This window comes from Equus przewalskii, unplaced genomic scaffold (assembly GCF_037783145.1).
Source record: "Equus przewalskii isolate Varuska unplaced genomic scaffold, EquPr2 ChrUn-13, whole genome shotgun sequence".
In the NCBI taxonomy this organism is placed as follows: Eukaryota; Metazoa; Chordata; class Mammalia; order Perissodactyla; family Equidae; genus Equus; species Equus przewalskii.
Genome location: NW_027228750.1, coordinates 2,634,459 through 2,649,904, shown reverse-complemented (window position 1 = coordinate 2,649,904; position 15,446 = coordinate 2,634,459). Strand labels below are relative to the sequence as shown.

The 15,446-nt window shown below is 38.5% G+C and overlaps 1 protein-coding gene across 10 annotated transcripts in view; it reads left to right on the top strand.

The window, feature by feature from the left end:
• MAN1A2 (mannosidase alpha class 1A member 2) overlaps positions 1-15,446 on the top strand; it is a 209,398-nt gene that overhangs the window by 36,842 nt on the left and 157,110 nt on the right. For 6 of the 10 annotated variants that reach the window (XM_070608060.1, XM_070608062.1, XM_070608059.1 and 3 more), the window contains exon 2: positions 10,274-10,529. In XM_070608060.1, the coding sequence (XP_070464161.1) occupies positions 10,274-10,529 (256 nt within the window). The remainder of the gene's footprint in view (positions 1-10,273; positions 10,530-15,446) is intronic. The other 4 variants (XM_070608065.1, XM_070608063.1, XM_070608061.1 and 1 more) reach the window with 1 other exon arrangement.

The window sequence follows — 15,446 nt, the reverse complement described above, 5'->3', positions numbered from 1 at the left end:
TTGAGTTAACCTGAAATTACTATTAACTCAAACTAAAATCCCCTAAAACCCAAGATAATCTATAGCAGCTCTCTATGTAAACGAAATCTTTTAATAGACACATAAATGACCTATGTCTCAGTCACTTTAAGAGAGAGGCAGTGAGTTTGTGTTGATGGTCCATGAGCTGCATTGTTAAAACAGGAGCACTTAAAGAACTTGGTGTTTTGTAGGAACCATGTGACCAGAGTAATTGGGTTTGGTATAGAAGCGTGAAGGTCAATGGATTTCTCCGTGTTTCGCTTTGAATCTCTTTCAGGTGTCTGACCAATTACTTGTTTTGAGAAACAGTTGAGCTTTTCTGTTAACATTAACATTTTCTATTAACGTCCCATTCTCAAGAATGGGATTCACTCTTATGGAATAGGGAGCCCAAATGTGATACAGTTTGTTCTGTTTGGTGCTTAACTACAAATCAGTACACTGGAAGGTACATGGTTTAGCTTAAGATGGAACATTGAGAAAGTTCTTTGTTATCTATATGACAGTGTTATTTTGTGCAAATAGAGTATGCTCATTTGCTATTGAGAATCATCTTAGACTGTATTTGTGAACAAATCCCTTATAGCTGACACTGTTTTACCTCTTGGTTACCTTGAGTTTAAGGAGTTCTTCCTCCATGACCTTGAAGGAGTGGCACTTCTCTTTGAAAGGTCTTAAGTTGCTTGAGGCACTTGCCACTGAGCTCTGTAGAATACTGTTATTTCAGTATTTTCTGTCCCAATTGCTGACTATATGTAGCCATTTCCTAAAACCATATTTGGCCTATAATTGTGCATAAGTAGCTGTTTACATAACTGCTTCAACTATTTTTCTTGCACTTCCCTGGATCCTCTGAAATTTCTTTAGAGTGTTATTAAAATATTACGATGTTTGAAAAGGTTAATATCTAACTTTGTCATTTAAAAAAAGGCCATTGTATAGGGCATTGTCATTTATCTTTTAAAAGATAGCATTACATTGTTGATTCATTCAGCATGTCATTTAGTGGTACATAGGGGCCTTGGTGAGTCATTAGATTTGGAAATTAGTAAGAATCAATTAGTAAAATTGACTTATAATAGTTGAGAATAGTTATCTGCCAGAGTCTTTAAGGGCCCTCATGTATCTTGAATCTAAATCAGAAGAAGAAGGTCTGGAAATCTTAGCAGTGAAATAATGGATGTGAATGAAAGCTGATGTAAGCATAAGAGGAAAGAAGTTTAAATGCTTGGAGTCTGGAAAGATGAGACCCAACAGGTAGAAAGGGAAGGAGATTACATTTACTGAGGGCCTGCTGTCTGTTAGTTTCTTTCCTTTCCTCGCTGCACTCTTATTTATGATAATTTCTAGATTCTTTTTTTTTTTTTTAAAGATTTTATTTTTCCTTTTTCTCCCCAAAGCCCCCCAGTACATAGTTGTATATTCTTCGTTGTGGGTCCTTCTAGTTGTGGCAGCGTGGTTTGATGAGCAGTGCCATGTCCGCGCCCAGGATTCGAACCAACGAAACACTGGGCCGCCTGCAGCGGAGTGCGCGAACTTAACCACTCGGCCACAGGGCCAGCCTCTAGATTCTTTGGATTTTCTGTGTAGAAGTCACATTACCTGTGACAGAAGACATTTTTCTTAACTTTCTTTTTCTTATATTTTAATCTTATTTTCATCCTTTTGTTTTACTTTGCTGGCTAGGACATCTAGTACAGTCAAATAGAAGCTGTGAGGGGCCGGCCCAGTGGTGCAGCGGTTAAGTGCCCAAATTCCGCTTCGGCCACCTGGGGTTCGCCGGTTCGCATCCCGGGTGCAGACATGGTGCCGCTTGGCAAGCCGTGCTGAGGCAGGCATCCCACATATAAAGTAGAGGAAGATGGGCACGGATGTTAGCTCAGGGCCAGTCTTCCTCAGCAAAAAGAGGAGGATTAGTGGCAGGTGTTAACTCAGGACTGCTCTTCCTCAAAAAAAATAGAAGCTGTGATAGTGAGCATCCTTGTTTGTTTCCCTCATTTTCAAGGGAATGTTTCTAAAGTTTCACTGTTAAGAATGATATTTGCTGTAGATTTTGGACGATATCTTTTATTAGGTTGAAATTCTCTTTTTCTCTTTTGCTATAAGGTTTTAAGAATGGGTGTTGAATTTTTATCACTTTCCTTTTCTACCGAATGATTTATACAGTTTTTCTTCTTTAATCTGATAATAGGTAAATTACATAGATAGGATTTTCCCATGTTAAACTATTCTCATTTCTGGGGTAAGTCCAATTAGTTATGATATATTATCTTTTTTTTCTGTTTTTTAATGTTGCTGATTAATTTTGCTAATATTAAAAATTTTTTTCCAAATCTGTGTTCGTGAATGAGCTTAGCCTGTAATGATTGTCCTTTCCCCACAGTAATCATTCAGTTCTATTTTGGACATGCTGAATTGGAGGTGTTTGGGAAATAGTTGATGGCAGTGTCTTACACAGTGTTAGAAATTTGGACCTGGAGTACTTAGTAACCAGGTAAAGGCTGACTATATATATTTTGGTATAATAGTTGAGAAAATACAGTTGGATGATGTTGAATAGGAAGAGTGAGAAGAGAAGTGAGGATGGAAAACATTTTTGGGGTGCATTGACCATGGTAAAGCCAACGATCAGAGGCTTGTAAAGAGGGAATTTCAAAGGAAGGGTAAACTTAGCTATACATTTTTAACTGTAGTGGATAGAAGAGTGATAGGAGGTTAAGGAGTGGAGACAGCAAGTGTAGTACTCTGGAAAAGTATAGTGGTAAAAGGAAGGAGGGGGGACACCAATGAAGGTGGAGGCAGAGGCAGTTTCAGGGAAGTTTTTGTTTATTTTTTTAAGGATGGATGAAGCTTCATATTTGTAGGTGATAAAACTCTAGTGGAGAGGGAGAGAATGAATATAAAGGGGAAATATTTGTATCTCTGCTTAAATCTTTGCCAAACAAGATTTCAGTGTAATTTTATGTATCCTTATGTAATCTAGGATTGTATTTGTCCTTCAGAATGTTTCCAAATGTCATTTATTTAAATAGTTTAATTGGAGAAAGACATCTATCACTTGGTTAGTTTATTTCTGGCAAATCAACCCTCAGACACTAATGAGAGCCTCAGGGAAAGAGAACATCTAGGATGGAGAGTGGCTCAGTTAAGACTAGGTCACTTACCAGTCATAAAAATCACAAAATAACAGTGGCTTAAACAAGATAGAAGTTTATTTCTGATCAATAGGGCAGTTTCAATAAGGGAGGCTGAGAAATAGAGTTTTTATTTAGCAGGAGCATGTGCTTAGCTGAAAATTGAGGGCTGTAGGACTAAGGAAGAAGGGAGAAAAGATATTGAGAGTTAGGTATTAGTATCTACATAGTAAGAGACAAACTCTGAATTAAAATTTGTCCCTTGTATGAAAGGCAGGATTTGCATAATGTTTAAGACGTCAAAATGCACGTGTTTGTGTCTAGGCTCTCTACTTACTAGCTTTGTGACCCTGAGCACATTACTTAATTTTTCTCTTTGTGTGTTAATGTTTTCTTAGTAAGATGGAGAACAGTGTTTAATAGAGGGTATCTCATAAACTGGTGTGAGGATTAAATAAAATAATCTCAGTAATTGACTAAGCCAGTGACTGGTACTTGTAAGCCACAATTATTAGTTTTGTCATCACATGCCTTTACTTTTCAAGGACGAGGTGTGTGTGTAAGGACAAAACCAAACCAAAACCAAAACAAGACAACAAAAACAAGAAAAAACCAAAACTTTACTTATGGGATATCAAAAAGTGCGTTAAATATTACATCTTAAGATATAATTAAAAAAAGTAATTTCAAATCTCACGAAAACCTGTGGACTTAAGGCTGGATTTTACTGGAAGCCTTAGAAGCTACCCAGAGTTAGCCACCCTGCCAAGTTAGAGGGCACAGTCCTTCACGAGACCACCCTTACTTCTGACACCACCTGTAATTTCAGAGGGCTCCCAAAACCACTCTTAGGTTTCCTAATTCACTAGGACTCACAGAACTCACTGAAAGCTGTCACTGCAAGGATTATAGGTTACAAGGAAAGAGTAGAGTTTAAAATCAGCCAAGGGAAGAAGCACATAGGGTGAATGCCAGAAAGGTTCCAAATGCAGAGCTTTTGCTGTCTTTTCTTTGTAGTCAGGAGGTTATTCTCTCAGCATCAATGTGTGATAATATGTATTGTCAACCAGGTAAACTCACCTGAGCTTTGGCATCCAGAGTTTTTATTGAGGCTTCATTATATAGGCATGATTGATCAATTGCCCACATGGTTGAACTCAGTCTCCAGGTTGACTGATCCTGTGTGACCCAGACCCCTCACCCTAAGTCATATTGTTGGCCTTTCTAACATGGTCAGCCACTACTCTAGCACTGCTGGATGTGGCCAACCGCACGCTGAGATGTGATGTGGCCAGCACTCACCATAAACAAGGACACTTCTATCATGTATGACAGATTACTTTCCAGGAGATGAGGACAAAGTCCAGACTTCTCTTTGGACAAGGCCAAATTCTTTACTACACAGGAAGACACAAGGCACTGATGAAAAGGAAGACACATTTACAAATGGAAGTTCAACGTGATTATCTATTGAAGATATCAAATTAAAAAAAAATCTTAAAAATATGTAAGTAAAAGAAAGATTATCCAGGTGAAAATAAACATCCAAAAGAGTTGGCCCAGCTGGTGTAATTTAAAATCTAGAAATTTGTCCACTAAAACAAAATTTGAGAGGCCCCTTGAAAGGAAACCAAAATGAAAATAAAAATTTGAGTTATACAGGGGAGAAAACTAGCTAAAAAATTTATGGTGCTCCTGAATAATTATTGTGAAAAGACACTCTTAAGGAAGAAAGGAAAAATAGGAACAAAGTGCATTTTTTGCTTTGGTAGTTGTGGGGATTGCTGCATTCACCTCTGTTTTGAAGCAGAGAGATTAGAAAGTTTGATATAATTAATGGCTTATGTGTTTATAGAATATTACAATTTACTAAGTACTTTTACTTACCTTGGATAGCTCTATCCAAGTGGTATAGTCAGGATAGTATTATTACCTCTTTTCCTGTCTTTATTGAACAAAGTACTGATCTGGGGGGTTTTTTAGTCATTTGTGCCAGGTTACAGAGTGAATCTCAGGGGCAGAGCTGGAACTAGAATCCTTGTCTCCTGACTTCTGGATTAAGTCCTTTTACTTTAAATACTTTTTTCCAACCACTAAATGGTTCCTCCTGGCACCTGGGTAACAAGAGATCTGTCTTAGTTCTCCGGACTCTGGAGTTTTTCTCAAGGACTAGACTGGTTGGTCTTTCTTTGAACTCGAGTTCATGCTGGTTATTCTGAAATGGTGAGTATAGTTACTAAACTCTTAAACAAATAATTATTTTTGAGGAACAAATGCAAATACATTTTTAGATATTTTAGATTTTCAAAATGTCTTTGAATAAAACTCTACGCAGGCTTGCAACAGTATGGGTTCTGATGAACAATGTTTGGTTGCCATAACAATGACTAAAGTGAGATAAGGTGACTGGGGCTTTCCTCTGGAGCACTAAAATTTAAAGTGTTCATTTTTTTATTTTTATTTTTTATTTATTTTTTGCTGAGAAAGATTCACCCTGAGCTAACTTCTGTTGCCAGTCTTCCTCTGTTTTGTATGTGAGTTGCCACTACGGCATGGCTGATGAGTGGTGTAGGTCTGCTCCCAGGATCTGAACCTGTGAACCTGGGCTGCTGAAGTGGAGTGTGCTGAACTTAACCACTGGGCCATGGGGATGGCCCCTTAATTTTTTATTTTTAAAAATAATTTTAAAAAATTGTGTAATTTGAAAATTATCCACACATACGTGTTGCTGTCAAATCTGCTTCTTTACTTACAGAGAAAAAATTGATCTTAGCATTTAGTTAGTAAGAATAATAAATGACAGTAGCCTTCTCTGCATTCATGGCCACTGTACTTTTAATTTCTAAGGCAATCTCAAAGGCCCTAACTGCTGTTCTAGACATATGGACAAAGGCCAGTGCTGGCAATGGAGTCAGGAAGGTAGAGAGACGGCCCAGCTCTCTGCCAGTTGTACAAGAGGCAGGCCCCCTTTTAATAGCATTTGGTGTCCTCTAAATCCTTGGAGGTTTGTCCAGAAGCTGTTCCTCTCATCTAGTGCAGGGAACCTGAGAAGTTGCAGGATGTCACTGGGTGTTGGTCTTGGTCCTGAGGACACTGATGTTAACCCAAATCTTAAATGGCTCTGTGTGTGTGTGTGTGTGTGTGGTGGCCGGGTGGGTGATGGTGGTGAGAAGGAGGGTAGACAGAAAGGGAAGGAAGGAAACTGAGTTGATAAGGACTTTTCTGTACTCTTAGACTCATGTGTCATCTCGTCCAATCCTTAGAACAATCTTGTGAGGTTGGTGGGGATTCTGTTTTCACAGATGAGAAAAGGAGGCTCAGAGAGGTGACATACATCTAATGTCACAGAGCAAAAAAGTGGCAGGGTTCTACCAAAGGCTTGGTTGATGGCACAGTTGGAGGCATTTCCTCTATGTCACTGTGTTTCATGGCATGCTAAAAGGGGTTGTGTGCAGAAAAAGGGGACTGTGACTAAATAACTTTGGAAAGTGTTGTGTTAGGCATCTCTATTGTAGAACTTCTCAGAGCCTTTAAAATACCTGTGTGCATTATGAAGCTCTGGAGAGAGGATATGGAATGAGTTGTGACCCATATTCTTCTCCCCCTCAGGGTGGGCTCTAGAGAGTGGCATGTGATACCCGACTCTGTGGAGGTTCACTGGTGAGTGAAGGTACTTCCACAGTGATGCCTACAAGCCATTGCAAACATGGTGGAGGCTTCCATGTGCCATTCAGCAGGTAGCGTGGTGCTTGGGGATAGAAATGGAAAGCTTGGTTCCCCGTGGAGACTCTCCCACTTGTTATCAGGACAGAAACTGCCCTTGAAAGAACCAGCCTCCCTATTTGATATTGTTCTTCTTTTAGGCTTAGTCCCAGGCCCTCTGCTTTCCTGACTCTTATGTGTGTGCTTGCTCCATGAATGAGTGAGTGAGTTGGGAAGACTCTCAGCTGGAAGTGACGGAACAGCCAACTGATAGTTAGTCCACAGAATCTGAAATCTGGGAACTGGTAGCTGAGGGCCCTGGCTGCAATTCAATGATATCAGCAGGCATTTTCCCCTCTTTGTCTTCTTTCCTGAACAGTGTTGGCTGTTTGTCCCTAGGCTTGTTGCCTTTTCATTGAAAGACGACTATCACAGCATTAGGCATCATAACCACATTTGAAGACAAGATTAGGTGGTTGGGTAGGTTTGGTAGTAGCTAAAAGGCCCTTTTCTCAAATGGCTCCATTTTTTAATCTGTAAAGGAAAATATTTCCCAATAGTCCTCTTTTGTCTCTTTGGTTGCAATGGAGTTATGTGGCCACCCCAGCTGTTAGGGCATCAGGGAAAGATTTGATTGGCGTAGACGGATTATGATTTGTTCTCGGAGGTTTGGCACAGTGTTTTTCTGTCGGTGAGGAGAGGGAGGGGGATTGGAAGGCTGTTGGATGGTGCCTGCCTGTGTCTGCTTTGGCTATCTTATCTAAGACTTCATTCAGCACCTGTGTGCTGATGATGCCCTCATCTGCCTGAGTCTCCCGAACAGATCAGCCCAGAATTCCTCTTCAGTGCACTCAGGGGCCACCCTTGGCTCCTCCCTGCCGACCTCTTCCTCTATCTAGTCTATCTGCAGGCCCCGTGGATTCTGTCTCACTACCAGAGTGACCTTGTGTGTCCCTGACTCTCCAGCTCTGTTGTACTTCCCCGCTTTTCTCTCTCCTGTTTTCCTCATTAGCCTCTTCTCACTGCTCGCAATCCAGTTTTCTTTTTCTGTAAACATTTAACATTTTATTTTTAATGTTAGTCTGTAAATTGATATTTTTCTCTTTTGATGTACAGTTCTATGATTTTCAACACATGTACACATTGGTGTAACCACCACTATAGTTAAGATATATAACAATGCTATCATCCCAAAAACCTCTCCTGTATTATTACTTTATATCCCCCCATCCATAGCTCCTGGCAACCACTGATCTTTTCACAATTCCTGTGTTTTTGTCTTTTCGAGAATGTCATATGAAAGGAATCATAGAGAATGTAACCTTTTGAGTGGCTTCTTTCACTCACGTTATACCTTTGAAATTCATTCAAGTTGTGTGTATGAATAGTTTATTTCTTTTTATTGTTGAGTAGTATTCCATAGTGTGTCTGCACCACAGTATAAACAGTGGTATAAAAGTACCATTTACTTGTTGGAGGGCATCTGGATTGTTTTCAGTATTTGCCTATTACAAGTAAAGTTGCTATAAATGTTTGTGTATAGAGTTTTTTTTCCAATTTCTTTTTTATTGTGGTAAAATACACATAACATAAAATTTACTATCTTAACCTATTTTCGTGTATGTGTGTGTGTGTGTGTGTGTGTGTGAGGAGGATTGACCCTTAGCTAATATCTGTGCAAATCTTCCTCTATTTTGTATGTGGGATGCTGCGATAGCCTGGCTTGGTGAACGATGTGCAGGTCCACACTTGGGATCTGAACCCAGGGACCTTGAGCCGCCGAAGTGGAGCACCTGAACTTAACCACTGTGCCACTGGGCCAGCCCCTGTCTTAACCATTTTCACATGTATAGTGCAGTGGTATTAAATACATTCATATTGTTGTGCAGCCATCACCACCGTCATCTCCAGAACTCTTTTCATCTTGCAAAACTGAAACTTTATACCCATTAAATAATAACTTCTCATTTCCCACTTACCCCAGCCTCTGGCAACCATCATTCTACTTTCTGTCTCTAGAATTTGACTACTCTAAGTATCTCATATATGTGGAATCATACAGTTCTTGTCTTTTTGTGACTGTCTTGTGTATAGGTTTTTGTGTGAATGTAAGCCTTCATTTCTCTGGGATAAATGCCCAGTACAAGTGCTGGATTTTATGATACTGGCATATTTAGTTTCTTAAGAAACTGCTAAGCTTTTCCAGAGTGACTGTGCCACTTTACATTCCTACCAGCAGTGTTAGGAGTTTAGCCTTCTGCAGAGTTTGAATTAAATTTCTGGAGAGGTGACTCTGGTGACTGTTGGGTTAGACGTTTACCCATAGAGTGGTCATCATTGGCTGATTTGGAAACTAGTAACTACCGTTCCTCTATTTATTTGTGTGGAATGGGCTGGAGGTCGAGAGAAGGTTGAGCTCTCACAGAAGTTGGGCTGGGTACAGCCCAGTAGGTGTCCACTGCAGTAGTGGTTTCCAAACCTGTGTGTGCACCAGAAGACAGGGGAGCTCTCAGTAGTACAGATTCATGGGTTTCACACAGACCTGCTAAATCATAGTATATGTTTTTAACAAGGGCTCAAGAGAGTTTTAAGTAGTCATACCCACATCAGTCGGACCATTGTGCTATAAGATCTGTGGTGTTTCCAAAATGTCCAAGTTTTAGAAGCATATGATGTACTATATAACAATGAAAAATTTCCCATCCTTCTATCTTTTCCACTTAGCTCTTTCTTTGACCCTATGTTTATATTTTTGTCCCCTCTCGATATTTAATTCTATTTTTATTTTCTCTTCTCCATCTAATTTTTCACTCATCTTCTTCTCTCTTTCTTTTTTCCATATGTCTACTGATAAGTTACTGATGGCTATTTTCTTTGTTCTCACTTGGCCCTGAAATTGTAACTTTCTAGGTTTCCTCCTTTCTCCGCTGTGTGAAGTGTTTGCTCTTCAGCATCCAGAGCTCATTTTCTTTCTCATTCCAAGATATATTTACCCTATTCTTTGGGCAGGTAGATCTGAGTCTCTCTCACAGATCATTCTTACTTTTTCTTTGAGGAAGATTAGCCCTGACCTAACTACTGCCAATCCTCCTCTTTTTGCTGAGGAAGATTGGTCCTGAGCTTACATCCGTGCTCTTCTTCCTCTACTTTATACGTGGGACGCCTACCACAGCATGGCTTTTGGCAAGCGGTGCCATGTCCGCACCCGGGATCCAAACCAGCGAACCTCGGGCCACCGAGAAGCGAAACATGCGAGCTTAACCGCTGTGCCACCGGGCTGGCCTCTCATTCTTACTTTTTAATGGTAGGAGTAGAAAGCAACTATCAGGGTTTGGTGGAGGAAACTTGAAGTTTTATGTTTAGAGATTGATGTTCTTTAGGGTCATTTTTACCAGTCTTTTTTTCTTTTCTTACAGGGAAGAAGAAGAACGTTTGAGAAATAAAATCCGAGCCGATCACGAGAAGGCCCTGGAGGAAGCGAAAGAAAAATTAAAAAAGTCAAGAGAGGAAATCCGAGCAGAAATTCAGACAGAGAAAAACAAGGTAGTCCAAGAAATGAAGACAAAAGAGAAAAAGCCACTGCCACCAGTCCCTATCCCAAACTTGACAGGAATAAATGGTGGAGATCCAGAAAGTAGTGACATAAGAAAGAAAAGGGAAAAAATTAAAGAGGTAATAAGCTGAGATTTGTGATATGGCATGGTTATGGATATGTGTTTGAATGGACTTATATATATATTCCTACCATCTGTGGTGTCATATTTTCATTTTGTTCGTTTTTGGGTCAAAGTTGTAGTTCAGTTTCCAAGTTGGCAGTAAGGACTAGAACTCTGTCTCTTTCTTAATATTCATTGTAATATAACTATCTGACACTTAAAAATTCAATATAATGTTGTTTGGATGGTTAAATCACTCACCCTGTCTTCAGAGATCTTTTGATATTCAGCATTTTATAAATAATGTAGAATAGATCCATCAATAATTTCTCATTGACTAAGAAATTTCTTAAGTGTTTAGTTGCAAGGGTCTCTGTTAGATGCCATGCAAAACTCGTCATAAACATGCTTCTGAAGAATTAGCATTATATCTGCTGTCTTTTAAGGAACATGTCATGATACCCATCAACCATCCTGCACATTAAGAACACATTTTTTCCACAGAGTCTCAGTGGATTGACGAATGGGAAAGGATTGACCTCAGAATTCTTGAAATTTGTTTAGTCTCAGAAGTCTTTCAAGTTTTCATTCTAGGAATTACTTGGAGATAAAGAAAATACTGGGGTTGGGATGGGGGGTGGCAAATCTAGTGAATATTTCAGTTGAACTTTGTTAATTAGAACTCCTGCTAATACTGGGTGGAGTTTGCAGTTGTACTATCTATGAAGAAAAAGAGTTTGTCAGAGTGTAATAGCATCAACAATATTTCAGAGGGATTATTTATCAAAATAGGATGATAAGTTTAGTTCAAATAGTCAATATCTATTTGGATATATTCTAGTAATGAATATGGAAGATTTAGCAGATAGTTTAATCTTGGCCTTATGAATTATAAGACCTTGACCTTGGTGGAATCAAAATAGAGTTGTATTCTGAGTTTATGCACAGGCTGCTTACGGCACTTTCTTTGGACATTGATAGATTTTTGTTGGGGACAGATAGTGTTGGGGAGACTCTGATAGATTTTTTTTTTTTCAGGTGCCTGACCTGCTTTTTTTAGATGTCGTTAAAATTAATTGAAACACTTCCTCATGTACATGATAATTCAGATAGATAACAGTGTGTGTTTAGGGGACCTCAGTACCACCCACAGGCTCAGTGATTCAACAGCAAGACTGTTGTATTCATGGTTTTGGTTTATTATAGCAAAAACATACAGATTAAAATGAGTAATAGAAAAGGCACATAGGACAGAGTCCAGGAGAGACCAGGTGCAAGCTTCTAGTTGTCCTCTCCCCGTGGAGTGATATGGACAGTGCTTAATTCTCCCAGCAGTGATGTGTGGCAATGTGTATGCTGTATTGCTAACCAGGGAAGTTCACCCGAGCCTTGAGATTTTTTATTGGGGATTCATTATATAGGCTTGGCTGACCTTAGTTCTCCAACCCATCCAGAGGTCAGGCTGATGCCATGTGGCCCTAGGCCCCCAGCATAAATCTCATTGTTAGCATAAACTGTCTGACACGGCCTGAGGCCTCAGATAAACAAAGATTCTCTTAACAGGCAGGATCATAAAGGTTCAGAAGTTATTTTCCAGGAGCCAGGCACAGGCCGAACCTTTTTATGAGATGTGCCGGGTTTGGTCAACCCAGACCTGCTGAGTTAATCCTTTAGAGCACACCATATTATCCAGTGTTCTTGTAATCAACAGAAAACATATTAAAAACCCATGTGTAGGCCCCTGTTAAACATTATGCTTACTGACTTAGCAAGCAGAAAAAGTTGAAACCTAGTCCTGCAGGAGAAGAAGCTACCAAGGTGTTGTGAACTGCAGAATACCTGAAAGTTTCGAGAATTAGAGACACCATTTACCTCTGAGGGCAAGGGTATAAAATAGAGCTGGAAAAGTATTATTTGTAAGTTTTAAAAGGAGCTCTTAAACCCTAGATCACCAATTCTCTAGCCTATATTCAGAAACAATACAGGGAGCAGAAAAAATATATCAAAAAATTAACATCCTTGGAGTGACAAAAAAATTAAATTCATGAAATGAGAATAAGTCATGAAAAGGAACATTTAGAGAATAAGAAAGAGCTCTTGGGAATTAAAAATGTAACAATTACAAAATTCAATAGAAAAGTTAGAGGATAAAATTGAGTACATCGTGTAGTAGACAAAAAGATTGAGAAAACAAGCAAAATGGTAAGATAAATCCAGAACATCTAACAGGTGATTGTTAGGTGTTTTAAAAAGAGAATAGGGAAAATGGAGGGGAAAAAGTCAAAGAAACAATTCAAGAAAATTGACTGAAACTAAACGGTGTGAGTTTCCAGAATGAAAGGACCTGCCAGGCGTCCAGCACAATGAGCAAAAAAAGGACTTCTACTAAAATTTTAGAAAAAGAGACATAAAAAACAGATCCTAAAAGTTTACGGAGGAAAAAAAATGATTCCACCCCAAAGATGGGGATTGTACATAATGGCACATCAGATTCCTCAACATTAATGTTGGAAACTGGAAGAGAATGGAGCAAAGACATAGAAAGAATTATATATTCAGCCAAATTATGAATCAAATCTGAGGGTGAAGGTATGTTTAGACATTTTCTCAGATTGCTGCTGGAAAATATGCTTTTGCACAAAAATAGAAAGGTAAGGGGTTTTGGACATGGGATCTGTCACTGGAGAGAGAAAGGAAGGGCATTTTCAGCATCGTGAATAAGGGAATTAGCAGGATGACAGCTGTGCTTCTGGTGGAGAGAACAGAAGTCCAGTAGGAGGATAGAGAGCCTCGGGAAGGATATGTCCGAGAGTAAAATGGAACTGATAGTTTATCTGATGTGTTTGATTATATTGAGACAAGTTTTGAGACTCAAGTATAATTTGGAAACAAATCAATAATTGTTACATTAAAAACTAAGCAAGCAAGCAAACAACAACAGAAAAACATTAAACCTTCAGACCAGTAGTTAACAGCAGAGGAAAGAAAAGTTGTTCAAAAGTTTGTTCAAAGGAAATTTAATAATTATAATAACTGTATTGGGAGGATGTGGGCCAGGGAAAAATATGTGGAGGTGAGTTGATAGTGGTTTAAGAGAGCTAAAGTATCTTAACTACAGGAGAATATAGTAAATACTAAAACTTAAAAAAGAAAATTAAGAAATAGCACTGTAAACTGTATTTAGAATTGTAGTGGTAAGTAGAAAAAACAGGTGAAAGAATTTAGATAATTGCCTCACAAGAGTGGGAATTTGAAGTTATGGCAGGCTATTAGATTTTTTAAAAATTCAACTTTCTTCACATATAAAATAGTACAGATGAGTTTTGACAGATGTATACACCTGTGTAGCAACAACTGTAATCAAGATGTGAATATGTCCATAATCTCAAAAACGGTTTTCTTGTGCCCCTCTCCCATTAGACTACCCTGTTCCTTGGCTCCAGTTCAACACTGCTCTGCTTTTAGTCATTATAGATTAGATTAGTCTTTTCTGGAGTTTCAGTCAAATTGGAATCATAAGGTTTGTGATATCTTGTTTCCAGGCTTTTGCTCAGTGTTATGTTTTTGAGATCCATCTATGTAGATTGCACATAAAAGTAATTTTTTTCTTAGTGGTATTCCGTTGTATGCATATACTATGATTTGTTTTATTTATTCATCTCTTGAACATTTATTCAACATTTATTTCAGCCTTTGACTATTTTGAATAATGTTGCTATGAACATTTGTGTATAAATCTTTGCATGGGCACATATTTTAGTTTTGATATTTCAGTCTGTGGGTCTGTTGTGAGTTAATTTTTGGTTCATTGTTTGTAGTAAGGGTCGTGCTCCCTGTTTTCCCCACAGTGCTTTCTAGTTGTTCCAGCACCATTTGTTGAAAAGATTATCCTTTCCTGATTCTGTTACCTTGGCACTTTTGTTAAAAATTAATTGACAAAATCAATAGGAGTTGAGTCTCTTTCTGGACTCATACCTATTCTGTTAATCTATATGTGTATCCTTAATGTGAATATAGCACATATAACACTGTGTTAATTAACTTATATTAAGTTTTAAAATCAGGTAAGTCCTCCAAATTTGTTCTTCTTTTTTTTAGGTTATAACCATGTTGCTAAATTCTTTTTTTTTAATTGAGGTAATATTGGTTTATAACGTTGCATAAATTTCAGGTTTATGTCATTATATTTCTGCTTCTGTATAGACTGCATCATGTTCACCACCAAAAGTCTAGTTGCCATCCATCACTATACACTGTGTCCCTTTACCCCTTTCGTCCTCCCCCCACTTCCTTTCTCTCTGGTAACCACCAGTCTGTTCTCCATATCTGTGTGTTTATCTTTCACCTATGAGTGAAATCATACAGTCATTGTCTTTTTCTGTCTGAACTTATTTTACTTAGCATAATATCCTCAAGGTCCATCCATGTTGTTGCAAATGGCAATATTTCATCTTTTTTTAAGGCTGAGTAGTAGTCTATTTTATATATATATATACACACACACCACATTGTCTTTATCCATTTATCCATTGATGGGCACTTAGGTTGTTTCCAAGTTGTGGCTGTTGTGTTGTGGCTGCAGTGAACATAGGCATGCATCTGTCTTTTCAAATTAGTGTTTTTCAGTTCTTTGGATAAATATTCAGAAGTGGAATAGCTAGATCATATGCTATTTCTGCTTTTAATTTTTTGAGGATTCTGCATACTATTCTCCGTAGTGGCTGCACCAGTTTACATTCCCACCAGCAGTGTGGGAATGAGTGTTTCATTTTCTCTGCATCTTCTCCAACACTTATTTCTTGTCTTTGTAATAAATAGCCATTCTTATGGGTGTGAAGTAATATCTCATTGTAGTATTGATTTGCATTTCCCTAATAGTTAGGGATGTTGAACATCTTTTCATGTGCCTGTCAGCCCGTCTGTATGTCGTCTT